Source organism: Dipodomys merriami, unplaced genomic scaffold (assembly GCF_024711535.1).
Source record: "Dipodomys merriami isolate MVZ:Mamm:240054 unplaced genomic scaffold, mDipMer1.0.p SCAF_14, whole genome shotgun sequence".
Lineage (NCBI taxonomy): Eukaryota > Metazoa > Chordata > Mammalia > Rodentia > Heteromyidae > Dipodomys > Dipodomys merriami.
Window position 1 is genome coordinate 12,364,282 of NW_027202715.1, and position 15,821 is coordinate 12,380,102.

The 15,821-nt window shown below is 43.0% G+C and overlaps 1 protein-coding gene across 2 annotated transcripts in view; it reads right to left on the bottom strand.

The window, feature by feature from the left end:
* Grid1 (glutamate ionotropic receptor delta type subunit 1) overlaps nt 1-15,821 on the bottom strand; it is a 762,765-nt gene that overhangs the window by 15,263 nt on the left and 731,681 nt on the right. For both annotated transcript variants that reach the window (XM_070020755.1, XM_070020756.1), the window contains exons 14-15: nt 8,494-8,660; nt 214-454 (exon numbers count right to left, since the gene is read on the bottom strand). In XM_070020755.1, coding sequence (XP_069876856.1) covers nt 214-454; nt 8,494-8,660 — 408 coding nt within the window. The remainder of the gene's footprint in view (nt 1-213; nt 455-8,493; nt 8,661-15,821) is intronic.

The window sequence follows — 15,821 nt, forward strand, 5'->3', positions numbered from 1 at the left end:
CTCTAACCCCTCTGTACATCACCTTGATAATAGCAATAAAAATATTAAAGTAAAAAAAATAAAGCCAGAATCCCTCCCAATATAAATTACTGCTGTCTCCCAACAAGATGGTCCAGGGAAACACTAACGGGAAGAAAACAACCCACCCAACAACCCAGTGGGATCCCTCCCTCCTCGGTTGTGGCAGACGGGGGCAGGTCCCCAGGTACCAACCTCTTTGGGGGTCTCCTGGTGGCACCGGTTGCTGTTCCACCACAACTCCAAGGCAGCCACCAAGCAGGCAAGGAGAAGACCAATTGCCAAGATGCAGAAGACACCAGCAAAGCTGTGCAGCTTCAGGGATTTGCCATCTGCCTGGGCACTGGCGTGGCTGGTGAGGTCACAGCGGCCGGTATGCGGCCACCACTTCTGCTTGAGTACATCTAGGTCCCCTGTGTCCTGCAGCTCCAGGATCCTGCAAGACACAACTCAGGTGAGCCACAGGCACAGATCTTGACATCTCTGTTCTGGCTCTGCAGCCATGATGGTTCCACTATTACCAGCCTTGAACCATCATAGCAATTCTCTGCCTCAATTCCCCCTACAATCCATTCTCCACACTGCAGACACGGTGATCTTCCCAAAACACTCATCAGGTTTTATCTCTTCTCAGCAACCAATCTTCTCTCCTCTGTTGTCTATAGACCAAGTCCAGTAGCAAAATAGGAAAATAAATAAGGAATAAATAGGACAAAGTGGGTTTAAGACATTCATGGTTATTTAAAGGGGTGGGTTGGGAGTGGTGAATGACAATGTTGATCACATCGTACTGTACTCAAACTGCTTTGCTGAATGCCAACTCCTTGGTACAGCTACTTAAAAAATACTTTAAAAATTCCTTATTTAAAACCTCAATAGCCACAGGTTGAGCATCTCTAATAAAAAATCTGAAATCCAAAATGCTCCCCAATCTGAAAGATTCTGAAGGTTAACATGGTGTCCCAATTAGAAAATTCTACATCTGTCCTCGGATGGTTTGATGGATACAACTTCACATGCAAAATTATTCAAGAGAGTATATACAATTTCACACTTTAAAACATAAATTCTTTGATTAGACCTAGGTCTCACTCCCTAAGATATCTTCATTATACATATATATATATGTATAATGAGATATATAATTATATATAGTGAGATATATATAATGATAATCTAATATATAGTGATACATTATATAATATTATGTATGATGTATCATATACAATGGGATATCTATGTGTAATTATACATATATAATGCTATATAATATATAATGAATAATATATATTCACTTACAAACAGAAGAAAAACTCCAAAGCATTTCTTACCCAAGCATTTCTGACAAAGAATACTTCATATGTCTACCCTATGTGTCTCCTTCTAAGACCCACACAATTCTTCCATTCATTCATTTGATGTGGAAAGTGATGCCTAATACTGCTGATCTTATCATCTCAAGGCATAAGCTGGCTTTAAGACAAGCAGAGCAAGCAATGTAAAGACAGAAGCTGTGATAAACACAATGAAATGGAAGTACAGGTGGTGTAAGGAAATGGCACATTTGGGGGCCAGCTTAGCCTGGAAGGCTAAGGAGTATCTTGTAAAGGAAGTAATGGTTAAATCACACCTGAAGCATGATTTATCATAAAATAGCTCATACTGGTCTAACATATTCAATGTGGCAGGAAGTATCTGCATTAAGTATTTGTAGATAATGATGCATCTTTTTGTCAAGGTTATTTCTATGTTCCCATTTTTACAGAGAAAGAAATCGAAACTCTGAGAGATGAAATGCTTTCCCAAATTTACTTTGAGGTTTGCAGCATTGGCATTCAAAGAGGCTAGGAAGACCCTTCCTTGGACTAGAACTACATATAAATGTCTTGTCTGGTGTAGAGGTTCATCATGTTTAAGACAGTGAGGCTGTCAATGGTGAGTTAGGAGAAGGTCAGCAAGATTAAGTGAGTACTAGGCAGGCAGAGCCCAGGAATATGGGTTGGATTTATTCCACCCAGGAGGGGCAACTCTTACTGCTCCTTGCTGCCCCCTAGCAAAGATTGTAGATTTGTCCTGAAATCCAGGAATCTAAAAAGTGATCCAGTAGCAGCCTGGAATATCCTCCCACCCTACACCCCACACCTACACTGACTCCAAATATCCAACCAAGCCTTTCCATTTTGGAAATCATGCTCATTGAATCTGGTCCAAGGAGTTATTCAGTTAACAACACCTGAAGTGATTTCCTTATCCTCTGGGCACTGTTAATGAATAGCAGCTTTTCACACTGGGAGATAGTCAACTTGATGCTGAGCAGTATCTGTCTTGGATTTGTGTCACGGGCCAGCTGTGACCACAGGTTTAAGGCATTACTTAGATATCCTACATTGTATCTGGTGGGCACAAATGGTGACTCCTCAAGAGGGTGGACTGACCTGTCAGTAGCATGGATCCAGAATGGCATAGCCTCTCACTGGCTAGGATCAGTCAAGCTGGGTGCAAAGAGCAGGCTTTGGAGTCACCAGATCTCAGCCTTATATCCTAGACATAGGATCTGTGCCGGCTAACTCTCAGTATCCTCATCTTTCTGGCAGACTGGATCCCAACTAGATTATTAGGACAGTGGCCTTTGGGGTGGGTCTGTGGGTTCTTTTTTCCATGTTTGCTTTTAATTATATAAACCCAGTTGCTGGCACAGCTAAGGCCTAAGGCTACAAGCATATGCTCTGCCAATAAAAATATGCATATATTTCTCAAATAATGGGAAACTAACTTAAACCATCACGGCCATGGTAAAATCATGACATGATGTCCATCAAATGTCCAGGGCACTGATGAGCACATATGACTCAGAATATGGCTATATGTGGAAGGTCTTGCACACTGAGATAAATGCATGATTTAAGGTGCATTTGGGTGTTTGGGGACCATGCTCCTGAGCTTTCTCTCCAACAGCACAATGCATAATTAACTGGGCAGCCACAGTGTCTCATTCAGTATCTCACATAACTCGTGTCAGGTAAAAAAAAAGTTGTGTGTCTATAGGTCCACTGGCCTTAACTAAGTGTCTTGGTTGGCAGAGTTGAATAGGTTGAACATCCTGTAAAGTTATGGGAACTCCAATGCCAGTCATAAAAGATGTCAGGACCTTGGAGAAAGCTAATGGTTGAACTATTGACTCACCATGGAGAGAATGGAGTTGCATGCTTATGGACACTGTACTAATGCAAATAATTGGAAGACAGACTTTGAAATTTTAGCCTCAATTCAAAAGTCTGAGATGATAAATGCACCTACCTCCCAGACCATTAGCTCATAACCTGGTGAGCAACAAAAGTTCCATAAAAGGTGGATAGAGCCTGGTATTGGTGGCTCACACCTGTAATCCTAGCTACTCAGGAGGCTGAGATATGAAGATCACAGTTCAAAGCTAGCATGGGCAGGAAAGTCTGTAACACTTTATCTCCACTTAACCAACCAAAAAAGTCAGAAATGGAACTATGACTCATGGTAGAGCACTAGTCCTAAGCACAGAAATTCAGGGACAACACCCAGGGCCTAAGTTCAAGCCCCAGGTCTGACACAGAAAATAAAAGGTGCTTAGTAATTGAACAATCTGATGGCCATCTTGACCAACAAGACTTATTTGGCAAGTTTGGTATAAGATGCCTTTACTGAGAAAATAATAGGGGAAAATCATTTCACACTATTGCAATCCTCATAACAGCTTGCTAAGTAATTCCTTTTTGTTTGTTTTGGTTGGTGTGTGTGTGTGTGTGTGTGTGTGTGTGTGTTGAGACCAGGTGTGTGTATGTGTGTGTGTGTGTGTGTGTGTTGAGACCGGGGCAGGAGCTCAGGGCTTTGTACTTTCTATTGTCTTTTTTGCTCAAGGCCATACTCTATCACTTGAGCTATCGCTCTGCTTCTGGCTTTTGTCTGGTTAACTGGAGATAGGAGTCTCGTGGACTTTACTGCCCAGGCTTGCTTTGAACTTTGATCCTCAGATCTCAGCCCCCTGAGTTGCTAGGATTACAGGTGTGAGCTCTCAGAGCCTGGCTTGAAGTGCAATTCTTATCATGTCTGTTTCACTTCTTGCAGACCAGAGGCTGAGGATCTAGAAAACTTGTCCCAGGTTACAATTGGAAAGTGGCAAGCCTGTTATTGAGATCTGGATAATTCTGATCAGAGAGGGTGCATTCTTTTGGGAACAGCAAGCTTTTCTCTAAGGATACAGCTCTGGCATAGGAAATAGTGAAGCACTGGTCAGATTGTGAGTTCAGATCCTTTCTCCACTCAGCAAGCATGTTCTGTGGAACATAGCCTCACTACTTAATTTTGACCTTCTCTCCTTCTGGCTCCCTGTAATTCTCTACATCTTTTATACTCAGCTGGTCTCCAGTGGCTCACTGGTGTAATCCTAGTTATTCAAGAGGCTGAGATCTGAGGATTGCAGTTTGAAGCTAGCCTGGGCAGAAAAGTCCCCATGAGACTCTTATCTCCAGTTATCCACTCAAAAACCAGAAGTGGTAGAGTGGCTCAAAGTGGTAGAGTACTAGCCTTGAGCACAAAGACAATGACAGTGCTCAGGCTGAAAAAACAAAAAACAAAAAACCCACATCCTTTTTTTTTTTGTCAGTAGTGGGTCTTGAACTCTAGGCATGGGCACTCTCCCAGAGCTCTTCAGCTCAAGGCCAGTAGTCTATCACTTGAGACTCAGTGCCACTTCCAGTTTTCTGGTGGAAGATAAGTGAGATAAGAATCTCACAGACTTTCCTGCCCAGGATGGCTTTGAACCACAATCCTCAGATCTCAGCCTCCTGAGTAGCTAGGATTACAGGTGTGAGCCACCAGCGCTCGGCAAAACCCACATCTTTTATACTCAGTCTTAGTCCAGAAAGAGCATAAGACCATTTACAGGAAATACAGCACAGAACAAAAATAATCAAACCAACAAAGGAACTTTAAATACAGTAGCAACAGGAAAGAAAAGTCATAGGCATAAAATGTCTTCTAGAATGGGGTTCAACTAATGCACACTAATAATTCATAGTCTTGCTTATGAGGAAGCCAGAGCGATAATAGTCACTTCCTGAAGCCAGTTGTTCTATTTTCCAGACAGATATAATTGCAGGTGCTTTTCTTTATTCAATAGTTGTGGAGCCTGTTACACAGTAGGTACTCAATAAATGGCTATTAAGTCGCTAAACATTTATTGAATGCCCACTCTGCATGCTAGGGTCTGCAAACCTATTATAGCCCATAAATCCCATCAGACACACACACACACACACACACACACACACACACACACACATGCACACGCACACACACACACACGTACATCCTGAGCTCTGCCTAAGTAAGGAAAGAGCTTAGCTCCTGGGATGAAGGAAAAGATAGCTAAAGCTATTCCAGATAAAGCTGTGCAAGGCTACCCAATTACCTTTTGTTTTCTGCCATTGCATGGTACATTACCTTTAGATCAGTTTCCTTCTCTCCTCTCTGGCACACTCAAGCTAAACACAAGCAGCTCACCCATCTTTATGCACCATGTAAGAGAAGTTTTTTTTTTTTTTTTTCCTACAGTCATTAACAGGGGTGGTGGAAGGAAGAAACCTTCTGGTATTGAAAGGGAGTAATCTTTCCTTACTCATCTCCTCTATCTACAAGTTGAGGACTTTTCCAGTCTCCTGTGACCTAGCTTGGGCCCTGGATGCTTTGACTCCTTTGAACAATCCAGCAGAGACCCAAGCTTCATGCTCAATATCTACTCTCTTCTGTCTCCAGGGCACACATGTTCACTTATGCCCTTACTATTTTCATCCCAGCACTGACAGAGAGGGCTAAGATGAAGTTGGGGAGGAAGTTATATTGGTATACAGCTAAAATGACATTACAAACACTGGGGACTCTAACTTCTTCTGTGCTACTATGAATGCTTTCTTGGAGGGCATATTGACTCTTGGGGTGCTGCTTCTGCATTAGTTCCATGAGCACCCTTACCAACCGCTACACAGAAATACTCAGAGGTTTCTGGTCTATGGCAATTGTTTTGAGCTTCCCATCTAGACAAATGAACTTATACACACCTCAAGAATATCATGGTATTCTAAATCCTAGAGAGAAGCTATTTTTATTGCTTGCCTTCAACCTGACCTATTGAGAAACCACCCCTTCTCCTTCTCTGTTGTCATGGCTCTCTGCTCCAGGGAGTAGTGTGAGGAGCAGAATGAAGACTATATGAAATTCTAGAAACCAACCCTAAACCTCATTTACCTTAATCAGTCCTATACCCTTTCCCAATTTTGCAAACAAGACACTGGATTACTTGCAAGTCTGTTTCCTTGGCCATTTTCCTTATGGGGCTGAGGCACTAGTAGTCATGAGAAGGAGCAGGCACCAATTTGGACATTGAGGAAGTAGGGGAAGAGAGGAAGTAGGGTTTGAATATCCAACAGCAGCTCAACTCCTTGCTCTGCTAGCAATCAATGAGCAACTTTGGATGGATGGCAGCTGTCTTCTCTCAGCTGCAGAATGTACCACACATTGATCTCTCTCTTTCTCTCTCTCTCTTTGTGTGTGTGTGTGTGTGTATGTGTGTGTGTGTGTGTGTGTGTGTGTGTGTGTGTGTGTGTGTGTGTGTGTGTGTGTGTTCTGGGGCTTGAACTCAGGGCCTAGGTGCTGTCCCTTAGCTTTTTTGTTCAGGGCTGGTACTCTACCCCTTGAGCCACCACTCCACTTCTGATTCTTTGCTTGTTAATTGGAGATGAGTCTCAGCTGCTTTTTCTGCTGGTTTCAAACTGTGATCCTCAAATCTCAGCCTCTGAGTAGCTAGGATTATAGGCATAAGTCACTAGCACCCAACTACAACATGTGTTTTAAAGAGTCTTAGACTGGCCAGGCTCCAGGAGCTCATGCCTATAATCTTTGCAACTCAGGAGGCTGAGATCTGAGGATCACGGTTCAAAGCCAACCTAGGCAGGAATGTCCTCATGAGACCCTTATCTCCAATTAACCACAAAAAAACAAAAAAACAAAAAAACAAAAAATGGAGATGGCACTGTGGCTCAAAGTGGTAGAATGCTAGCCTTGATCAACAGCAGCACAGGGACAGTATCTAGGCCCTGAGTTCAAGCTCCATAACCAGAAAAAAAATAAAGAAAAAAGTCTTAGACTTCCAAATGGATACTTTTCAGCCCTGAAATTCATGCAACTGAGGATTGTATTTGAGCAACTGAGGATTGATTTGAAGCTTGGACTTCTGCTGGCCTTCAGATATTCCTGTCACAGCTTGAATTTTGGTAGACATAGACAGAATCTATGCTCAGTGACCATGTAATTCCTCTCCTCCCCTCAGCATATGTTATCTCACAATACTGTATAAGTGGAGGGGCTAGGGCTTAGCCTTCCTTGGGAACAGGAGCCACTGCTGAGAGGCTAGCTCCTAGGAAAAGGCCTCTGACATCCTTCCTGGCTGAAGCCAGACCAGCTGGTCCAAGATCAAGGCAAGCTGCTATAGTAGAGAAAAGGAGTTACAGGGAAATCATTTTTCTCAAGGAAGTAATATAAGCACCCAGACTGAGCACTGAGTAACTAGATATTGTCTAAGAGTCCAGAGCTAGTGAGCCTCAAGGAATGGACTGATACCAACAGATCACATGAGAGTCTACATGGTCAAGTACAAGCTTGACTCATTGCATTTGGACCTAGTGCACATTTATGACTGCTTTCCTGATACACATTTTTGTGGTGGCAGTACTGGGACTTTAACGTGGGGCCTAGGCACTGTCTTTAATTTTTTCATTCAAGGCTGAGTCCTCTACCATTTAGCTCTACCTCCACTCCTGATATTTTGCTGGCTAATTGGAGATAAGAATCTTGTGGACTTTTCTGGCGAGGCTAGCTTCTAACCTTGGTCCTCCTGGGTAGGTAGAATTAGAGATGGGAGCCACTGTCATCTAGCTAGGACAATACATTTATCATTAAGCATTACCATTAGGGGCTTCCCATTCATTATTTGGTATTCATTATTCATTTGTCAGCCTAACTCTTACAGGGCTTGGTGTAACCATCTCTGGGAAGTCCCGAGTCTAGCCAAGTATCCTCTCCCCATTCTACTGCTTCCTCTAGTCTCCTGAGAATGTTATCACCATTTTGTGTATGCCCTAGGCTGGCACTAACTACGCACAGCACAATTCTACCTGCACTAGAAACTGTCATGAGAAGGGACCATGCCCTTACTATTTTCATCCCAGCACTGACAGAGAGGGCCAAGATGAAGTTGGGGAGGAAGTTATATTGGTATACAGCTAAAATGACAGTATGGGCTTTAATTTTTTTCTTTCTTTTTTTAAAAAAGTTTTTTATTGTGAAAATACTGTACAGAGGTGTTATAATCACATGAGCAAGGTAATAAGTACATTTCTTATCAAGCATTGTTGCCTCCTCCTTAACACCACACCAGGTGGAGCCTACCTCTGGGAAAAGAGGTCCCTGTAGGGGCTGCCGTGCTGCAGGGCAATGCCATAGCCCTTGCTGCTGATGCTGTTGCCGATGACAGTCACTGAGCAGTCATCATCTGTCAGGGCTGCGTATTCCACCACGGCCACGTCCCACAGAAAGGCATAGTTGCCTTTCTTTGCCTGAAAGACACAAATCACCAAAAAGTCAGATGGGCCACCAACCCGGCTGTCTTAAGCGTGAGACATTTCAATGGTGGGATGTGTGGAGTTTATCTGTGTGCTCCTCCTGCTTATCAGAAAACTCTCCCACCATTTCTGGCCTACAAAGGACTCCAATGGTTGACGCCAGTGTCCATTTTGATCACAAGTGTGGGCTCTACCAACTAGATCTCATGGTGATGGGTAGGAAGGATGAGCTGAAAGTGGTTGGGTACAGTGGCATTCGTGGACTCATTTCTCAGATGAGAGGATTCACTCCTGGAGAATCCAGAGAGTAGGTTGAGATGTTCAGGTCAGAGATGTACAGGGAATGTGATAACTTGCCAATGGGGAAAAAGACCCTCCCTGCAAAACACAGGCCTTAGAACGAGAGGTAAATCTTGTTCTCTTGATAGTTCTACTTGGTAACCAAATGCTGCTGGTCGTGAGCATAGGAGATGATGGTGGGCACTGGAGATGATGATGGGCAAGAGAGACGGTGGGGAGCATGGGAGGTGATGAGGAGTACAAGAGATGATGGGGAACACAGGAAATAGTGGCAAACACAGGAGCTGGTGATAAGCGTGAGATGGCAGTGAGCATGGGAGATGGTGGCAGGCAGAGGAGATGGTGGCCTGTGTTCAGTGCCATACGTAGCAAGGACTAAATATCAACACATGCACTTTGTCCAGAACTTGAAGACGAGTCCACAGGGAAGAATGCCCTAATTGTTATGCTGCCAGGCCAGGCTCTGCCTTTTACTGCTCATACATGAGGGTGAGCATATGCATGCTTGTGCATGCACATACATATACACACACATACAAGTAATGTGTGTTCATGCATAGGTACAGTACACATGCGCACACAGACCTACATGTCAATATTCTCATCCACTGCAATGTTTTCAGATTACTTAGCTACAATGACACACATTCTACTATCTTCTACACCCATCCACAATAGGAATTCACTTCTGCCTTGAGCCATAATTTTAACTTTAACTAAAGTTGAACACCCAGAAAGAACTGATTTACTTTTTGGAAAGTGATATAAACAACTCTTGATTTTCTTTTCTTTCCTTTTCCTTTTTTCCTTTCCTTTTCTCTCCTCTCCTAACCTCTCTTCTCCTAATCTCTCCTCTCCTCTCTTCTCTTTTTCTTTTTTTCCTTTTGTACTTCTCCTGGGGCTTCAACTCAGGGCCTGAGCTTTGTCCTTAAGCTTCTTTGCTCAAAGCTTATCATTTGATCGTTTTGCCACTACCAGCTTTTTTTTAATGCTTAATTGGAGATAAGCATTTCCTGCCTAGGCTGGCATTGAACCATGATCCTCAGATCTCAGCTTCCTGATTAGGATTACAAGTGTGAGCTACTGGAGTCTAGAATTTTGTCTTTCTTAAAATCATGTATAATGAATCCCAGTGTCTGGTTTTCATTCTCCAGTGAGTACACTGATACCTCCTGCCTTCTTTATCCGTTCTTATCAAGGTTCATAGTAGATACTGTGAGACCTCAATGTTGGCTTAGGAACAGGACTAAAATATCACATACAAAACCAGGCCATCCCAGCAAGCTACATCCTCCTTGATACTGTCAATTGTATTTTTCCCAGCCCCTGCCTTTGTTTATTCAGTAGAACCTTCCTTTAGGGGCACTATGGCTGCTTAGATAAAGCTCTTCATTGTCATTTCCTTCTTTGGGGGTGGGAAGTTGAGGCAGAATCTCCCTATCTAAGCCACAGACTCAGTTTCCCCCAATAAGTCACCCCTAATATCACAAGTATCTGCCTCTAGGAAAGCCAAGAATATACTTTCTCTTTTTTAAAATTAAATTCAATATGTAGCTCAGGCATCCATGTAATTCTCAATCTCTCCTGCCTCTGCCTCCTGAGTGCTGGGATTATAGGCATGCACCATCATGCTCAGTGAGTTTACTTCTTTCAATACCATAAGTGCATATAATCCAAGATCTCCTTTTCTTGTCAGATTCCTTCCATCAGAAGGATTTTTGGACAGAATGTGATCTCCTGCAGAGGCAATGGCCAGCTCCTAGTGTTTCACGCAATTTTGTCCACTACCTTGTCAGAAATGACACATACCTGTGCCACCCACTGGCTTTCACATCAGGGAGAATCTCAAAATATTATGCCAAAGCCTCACTCTTCAACCAAGCCAATTTCAGATGTTCTAAAGGACTTTGACCTATGTTGCCAAATTATACACATCTCTCTTCCTCCATGTAGGAAGATAACAGTCTTTGGGCTTTTCTTTCCCGCTGGCAAACAAGTTTTCTCATGAAAAGACATACATTTTCAACCTCTTGCAACCAAATTTCTCAGCAGAAATGTTGACTTATGACCTAATATTTGGCTTCAGCCAGACTTTGGAACATTTTACATTCATACTCGCAATTCAACATGACAATCAGACACTGTTATTTGTACGATTTCAAAAGGGCATGTCATGTTGAGGGAAGAATTAAGATCAGCTTCATTTCTACCTTAAGTGAAGTTCCAAGAAGGAAAAGAAATAAGATGGCTTAAGTCAAGTGGAAGCAGACCCTGAGCAAAGCTTACCATGGTCACTACAATGGGACATCTGCATTTCACACACATGCGTGGTTACAGAAAGGGCTCCAAGATAGTGAATACAATTTCAGGAAGAAAACTGCATTTATATTTACAGATCATGCTGTGAAGGAGGAAATATGGAGAAACTGTATGATGCCCCAACCTTTTATCCCTGCTCAATAGGAAGTCAATTCCAAAAATAGGGGAAAGTAGGAGTCCTTTCCTCCTCCTCCTCCTCCTCCTCCTCCTCCTCCTCCTCCTCCTCCTCCTCCTCCTCCTCCTCCTCCTCCTCCTCCTCCTCCTCCTCCTCCTCCTCCTCCTCCTCCTCCTCCTCCTCCTCCTCCTCCTCCTCCTCCTCCTCCTCCTCCTCCTCCTCCTCCTCCTCCTCCTCCTCCTCCTCCTCCTCCTCCTCCTCCTCCTCCTCCTCGCTTCCTCTTCCTCCTCCTCTTTCCTTTTGTAGGTGTGGGCTTGAACTTAGGGCCTGGGCACTGTCTGAGTTTTTCACTCAACGCTAGTGCTTTACCACTTTAAGCAACACAGAACCACTTCCAGTTTGCTGGCAGTTAATTGGAGATAAGAGTCTCACAGACATTCTTGCCCAGGCTGCCTCCTGAGTAGCTAGGATTATAGGTATGAGCTACTTGTTCCCAGCTAGGAGTCTTTCTTAACCAATTGACCCAGACCTTCAATGTCCTCATCTGTAAGCAACAACTAAATGTACAATATTACTTTCATCTGCTTGTGGCTAGGTTCCTGACCTACCCAACAGTGCCAAAGCGGGAAGACTAGAGATGGTGACTGGCCATGTTTTGTATAGGACCAAATCAAAAGCTCCAACAGCACTGAAGTGGACCAGATTATGGCTCAATCTTTGTCATTAACGTTTCTTTTCTTTTCTGGTCTTGAGGCTTGAACTTAGAACCTTGAGCTTTTTCACTTTTTTCCTCAAGGCTAACACTATGACCTGAGCCAAAGCTCTACTTCCAGCTACTTAAAGTTCATTGGAAATAAGTCTTATGGACTTTCTTGCTGGGCTGGCTTTGAGTAGCTAGGATTGCCAATATCCCTTCTTAATTTCTCAGCATCCTCAAAACTCCCCAGACAGCCTCCTCCTTTCAGTCCCACACTGAACAGGATGCAACACTCAAACTTCATTCAGGGGTTATCCACAAAAGCCATGTTTCCTGAAGAACATTCTGGACCAAGCAGACATCTCCTACTCTTTCTGGTGTCACAGAGGCTGTTTGAGACAAAAGCCTTGTTAGGTCAGGCTGTGTCATCAGAAGCATTTCAGATGCAATGTTTAACAGCCCCACCCACCATAGTATTCTTGTCTTTATATGGATTCCTTCCCTTTCTCCTTGTAGAATGAGCTTTAGACATTTCCACACTAAAAAAAAAAATCTATGATAAATTTGTTCATTGTAGGCTCAAAATCAGTTTTCTTTATGGCTCTTAACAATTCTGAAACCTCCTTATTATTTTGGGCTGTTTGCTCATAAGATATCTAATGAACTAAGGCACTGTCTTGAGAACCAAGAATTGCTTATCTTTCCTGTCCCACCTATCATAAACTTCCCTCCTCCTTTTGTATGCCAGGCTTGGGCCTTGAACTCAGGGCTTGGGTGTTGTCCCTGAGCTTTTTGCTCAAGGCTAGTGCTATAATACTTGAGCCATAGCTCCACCACCAGGTTTTTGGTGTTTCATTAGGGATAAGAGTCTCATGGACTTTCCTGCCTGGCTGGTTTCAAACCATGATCCTCAGATCTCAGCCTTCAGAGAAACTAGGATTACAGACAGGAGCCACCAGGGCCTCGCTTAGAGTATACTTTTAATTGATATAGCTTATAGTGTACTTTTAACTGATAATATCTAGTGATGGCTTATTTGTAAGAAAATAAATGAGATTATTCTTACAGGTCAGGGCCATCACAGCACAATCCAATCTTGTGGAAATTAATGAACCAAAACATAATGTGAACCAAGGAACTTACTATAGCTTTCACACTGGCAAATTGAAATTTAACTTAAAAAATAACACCAATGTATCTAACAGACATAACAAATATCTGAAATATTACAAATCTAATGTTGACTCTAAAGCAAAGAGGTGAACAGTTTAAAGGGTAATGCTCAGGAAGTAATCTAAGAAATTATGATTCAAGAGTCAGGTTGGGGGTGAGTTGGGGGGAGGGAAATTAGGAGCAAATTGAGGGAAGGGGTAACAAGATTGACAAGAAATGTACTCATTACCTTATTTATGTAACTGAAACCCCTCTGTACATCACCTTGATAATAAAAAAAATGTAAAAAAGAATCAGATGAGATCTTGTGCAACACATATTAATTATAAGGACTGGATTAAAACTACATAGATAAGCCAAGCAAATACAAGAGTTCATGCCTATAATTCTAACTAGTCAGAAGGCTGAAATCTGAGGATCATGGTTCTAAGCCATCCAGGGCAAGAAAGCCCATGAGACTTTTATCTCCAATTAACTATAAAAAAGTTAGAAGTGGAGATGTGGCTCAAGTGGTATAGTGGCAATTTTGAGCAAAACAGCTAAGGAATTGTGCCTAGGCCCTGAGTCCAAGCCTTAGTACTGGCAATAAATAAGTAATAAATGACAAACTATAAATAAATAATCAACTGTAAGTAAGTAAATGAATAAATAAATGAATGAATGAAACTCTATCAATGGCCCTGAAACACTTGAGAAAATCTCTCTGATACCCTTGGCCTGCATCTACATATTCTGCTTCATTTCCTCTCTGATCCTTTTCCCCAAAATAAAAATAACTAATTAGTAAAAACCAGTTGGTACAGCATAAAAAGAGTAGATTGAGGAGGTAAGGGGCAGTGGAAGACTATCTCTGGCATTAGAGAAAGTCAAGGGCATCTGTGCATCCATTCCCTGCAAGCCAGGATAGCAGCAGGTAGAGAGACTACCCCGGCTCATCTTCTGGCAAACATCTCAGCAAACAGAATCCAAGCTTATGATGTCTGCCTGCTCACTGGATGCTTGCAAATGGAAACCCATAGACACCACAGGAGGCTCCACACTTGGCAGATTATGACTGGCCTACATTGCTAGAGGAAGGTTGGGCACTAAAAACACAGCCACAGTGACCTGTGACACCGGATGGACTCACTGGCTCTCTGGTAATAAAAGGAGATTGTATTTCTCCAGCTACTTCAACCCTTTCCAGAGCTGGCTTAGAACATGAACCTTCAGAGACATTATCCTTTAAGACAAAGAACCCCATCACACACATTTCCAACCTATCCTGATGGCTTTGAGAAAGGGGTAAGCAAACACATTGTTTCTCCAGATGAAAAGTGTCGTGCTGCCAACATCAGTACCAATGCTCCTGGCTCTTGTCATGAAGGGTTGAGGTTAGGTAGGCATGTTTCCTTCCAGGTTCTGAGTGGGTATGGGACATTCCCTGGTGGCAGAGCCTCCAGAAACAAGATGACTTTTTTTTTTTTTCAGTTGTGGGGCTTGAACTCTGGGCCTGGGCACTGTCCCTCAGCTCTTTAGCTCAAGGCTAGTGCTCTACCACTTGAGCCACAATGCCACTTCTGATTTTCTGGTGGTTAATTGGAGAACAGTCTCAGGGACTTTCCTGCCTAGGCTGGCTTTGAACTGCAATCCTCAGATCTCAGCCTCCTGAATAGCTAGGATTAAAGGCGTGAGCCAGCGCCGGTGCCCAGTGCCCCAATCTCTTTTCTCAAAGACATTTATCCTCTTTTACAGATAAAGAAACTGACACTTGGCAAACAAAAATTTGTCCTAAACAAGCTCAGCTGTTAATCAGTGCTGCCTGGTCAACCTGCAATGCATCTGATGGCAAAGAAGCCTGTCCTGTCCTCTGATTGGATGTGGTAAGAGTACTAAGAAAAAGGGGCTCCTGGGCGGTATCTTGGTTCTTAGATCATTTCCCCAGGGAATTGGCTATACCACATTGAATGGTAATGCTTGTTTATCCACCAGCATCACCAACCAAGATGACAGTGTGGGAGAAGAGAGAACAGAGTTGTGCCCCATTTCGGATGCTTCTTTAGAAACCCGATGCATTAACCATCCAGGTGGCACACTCACTGTCTCCCTTTACACCTGCCATTCACTCCCAACAAAACAGAGCTCAGCCTTTCACTCTCTCAAGTCTTAACTCCTATAATCACCTTCATACAATGGCAACACGTTGCCAGACACAGCCTGAACCCTGGCTGCATTGATACCTGTATTGTGCACTGTGCCAACTCTCAAAATACAACAGTAAAAACCCAGACCTTCTGCAGAGAAAAGGCCAATTTTACAGCTTGCTGGTAAGACTGTGGGCTGGCATATTTCTGGAACAGCAATTCGGTGAGGAGAATCAAATGCTTCTTTAAACATAATCTGCCTATATAGCAACTCCACCCCCTTGGGATTTATCTTATAGAATTGTTCAGTTTCTAAAACGATATGTGTCTGAAGATTTTTTTTCCAGAGAAGCACCTGCTAAACTAGTAAGAAATTGGAAATAGTCTAAATGTCCAACTAGTGAGAATTGAGTAGGTAAATGACAACA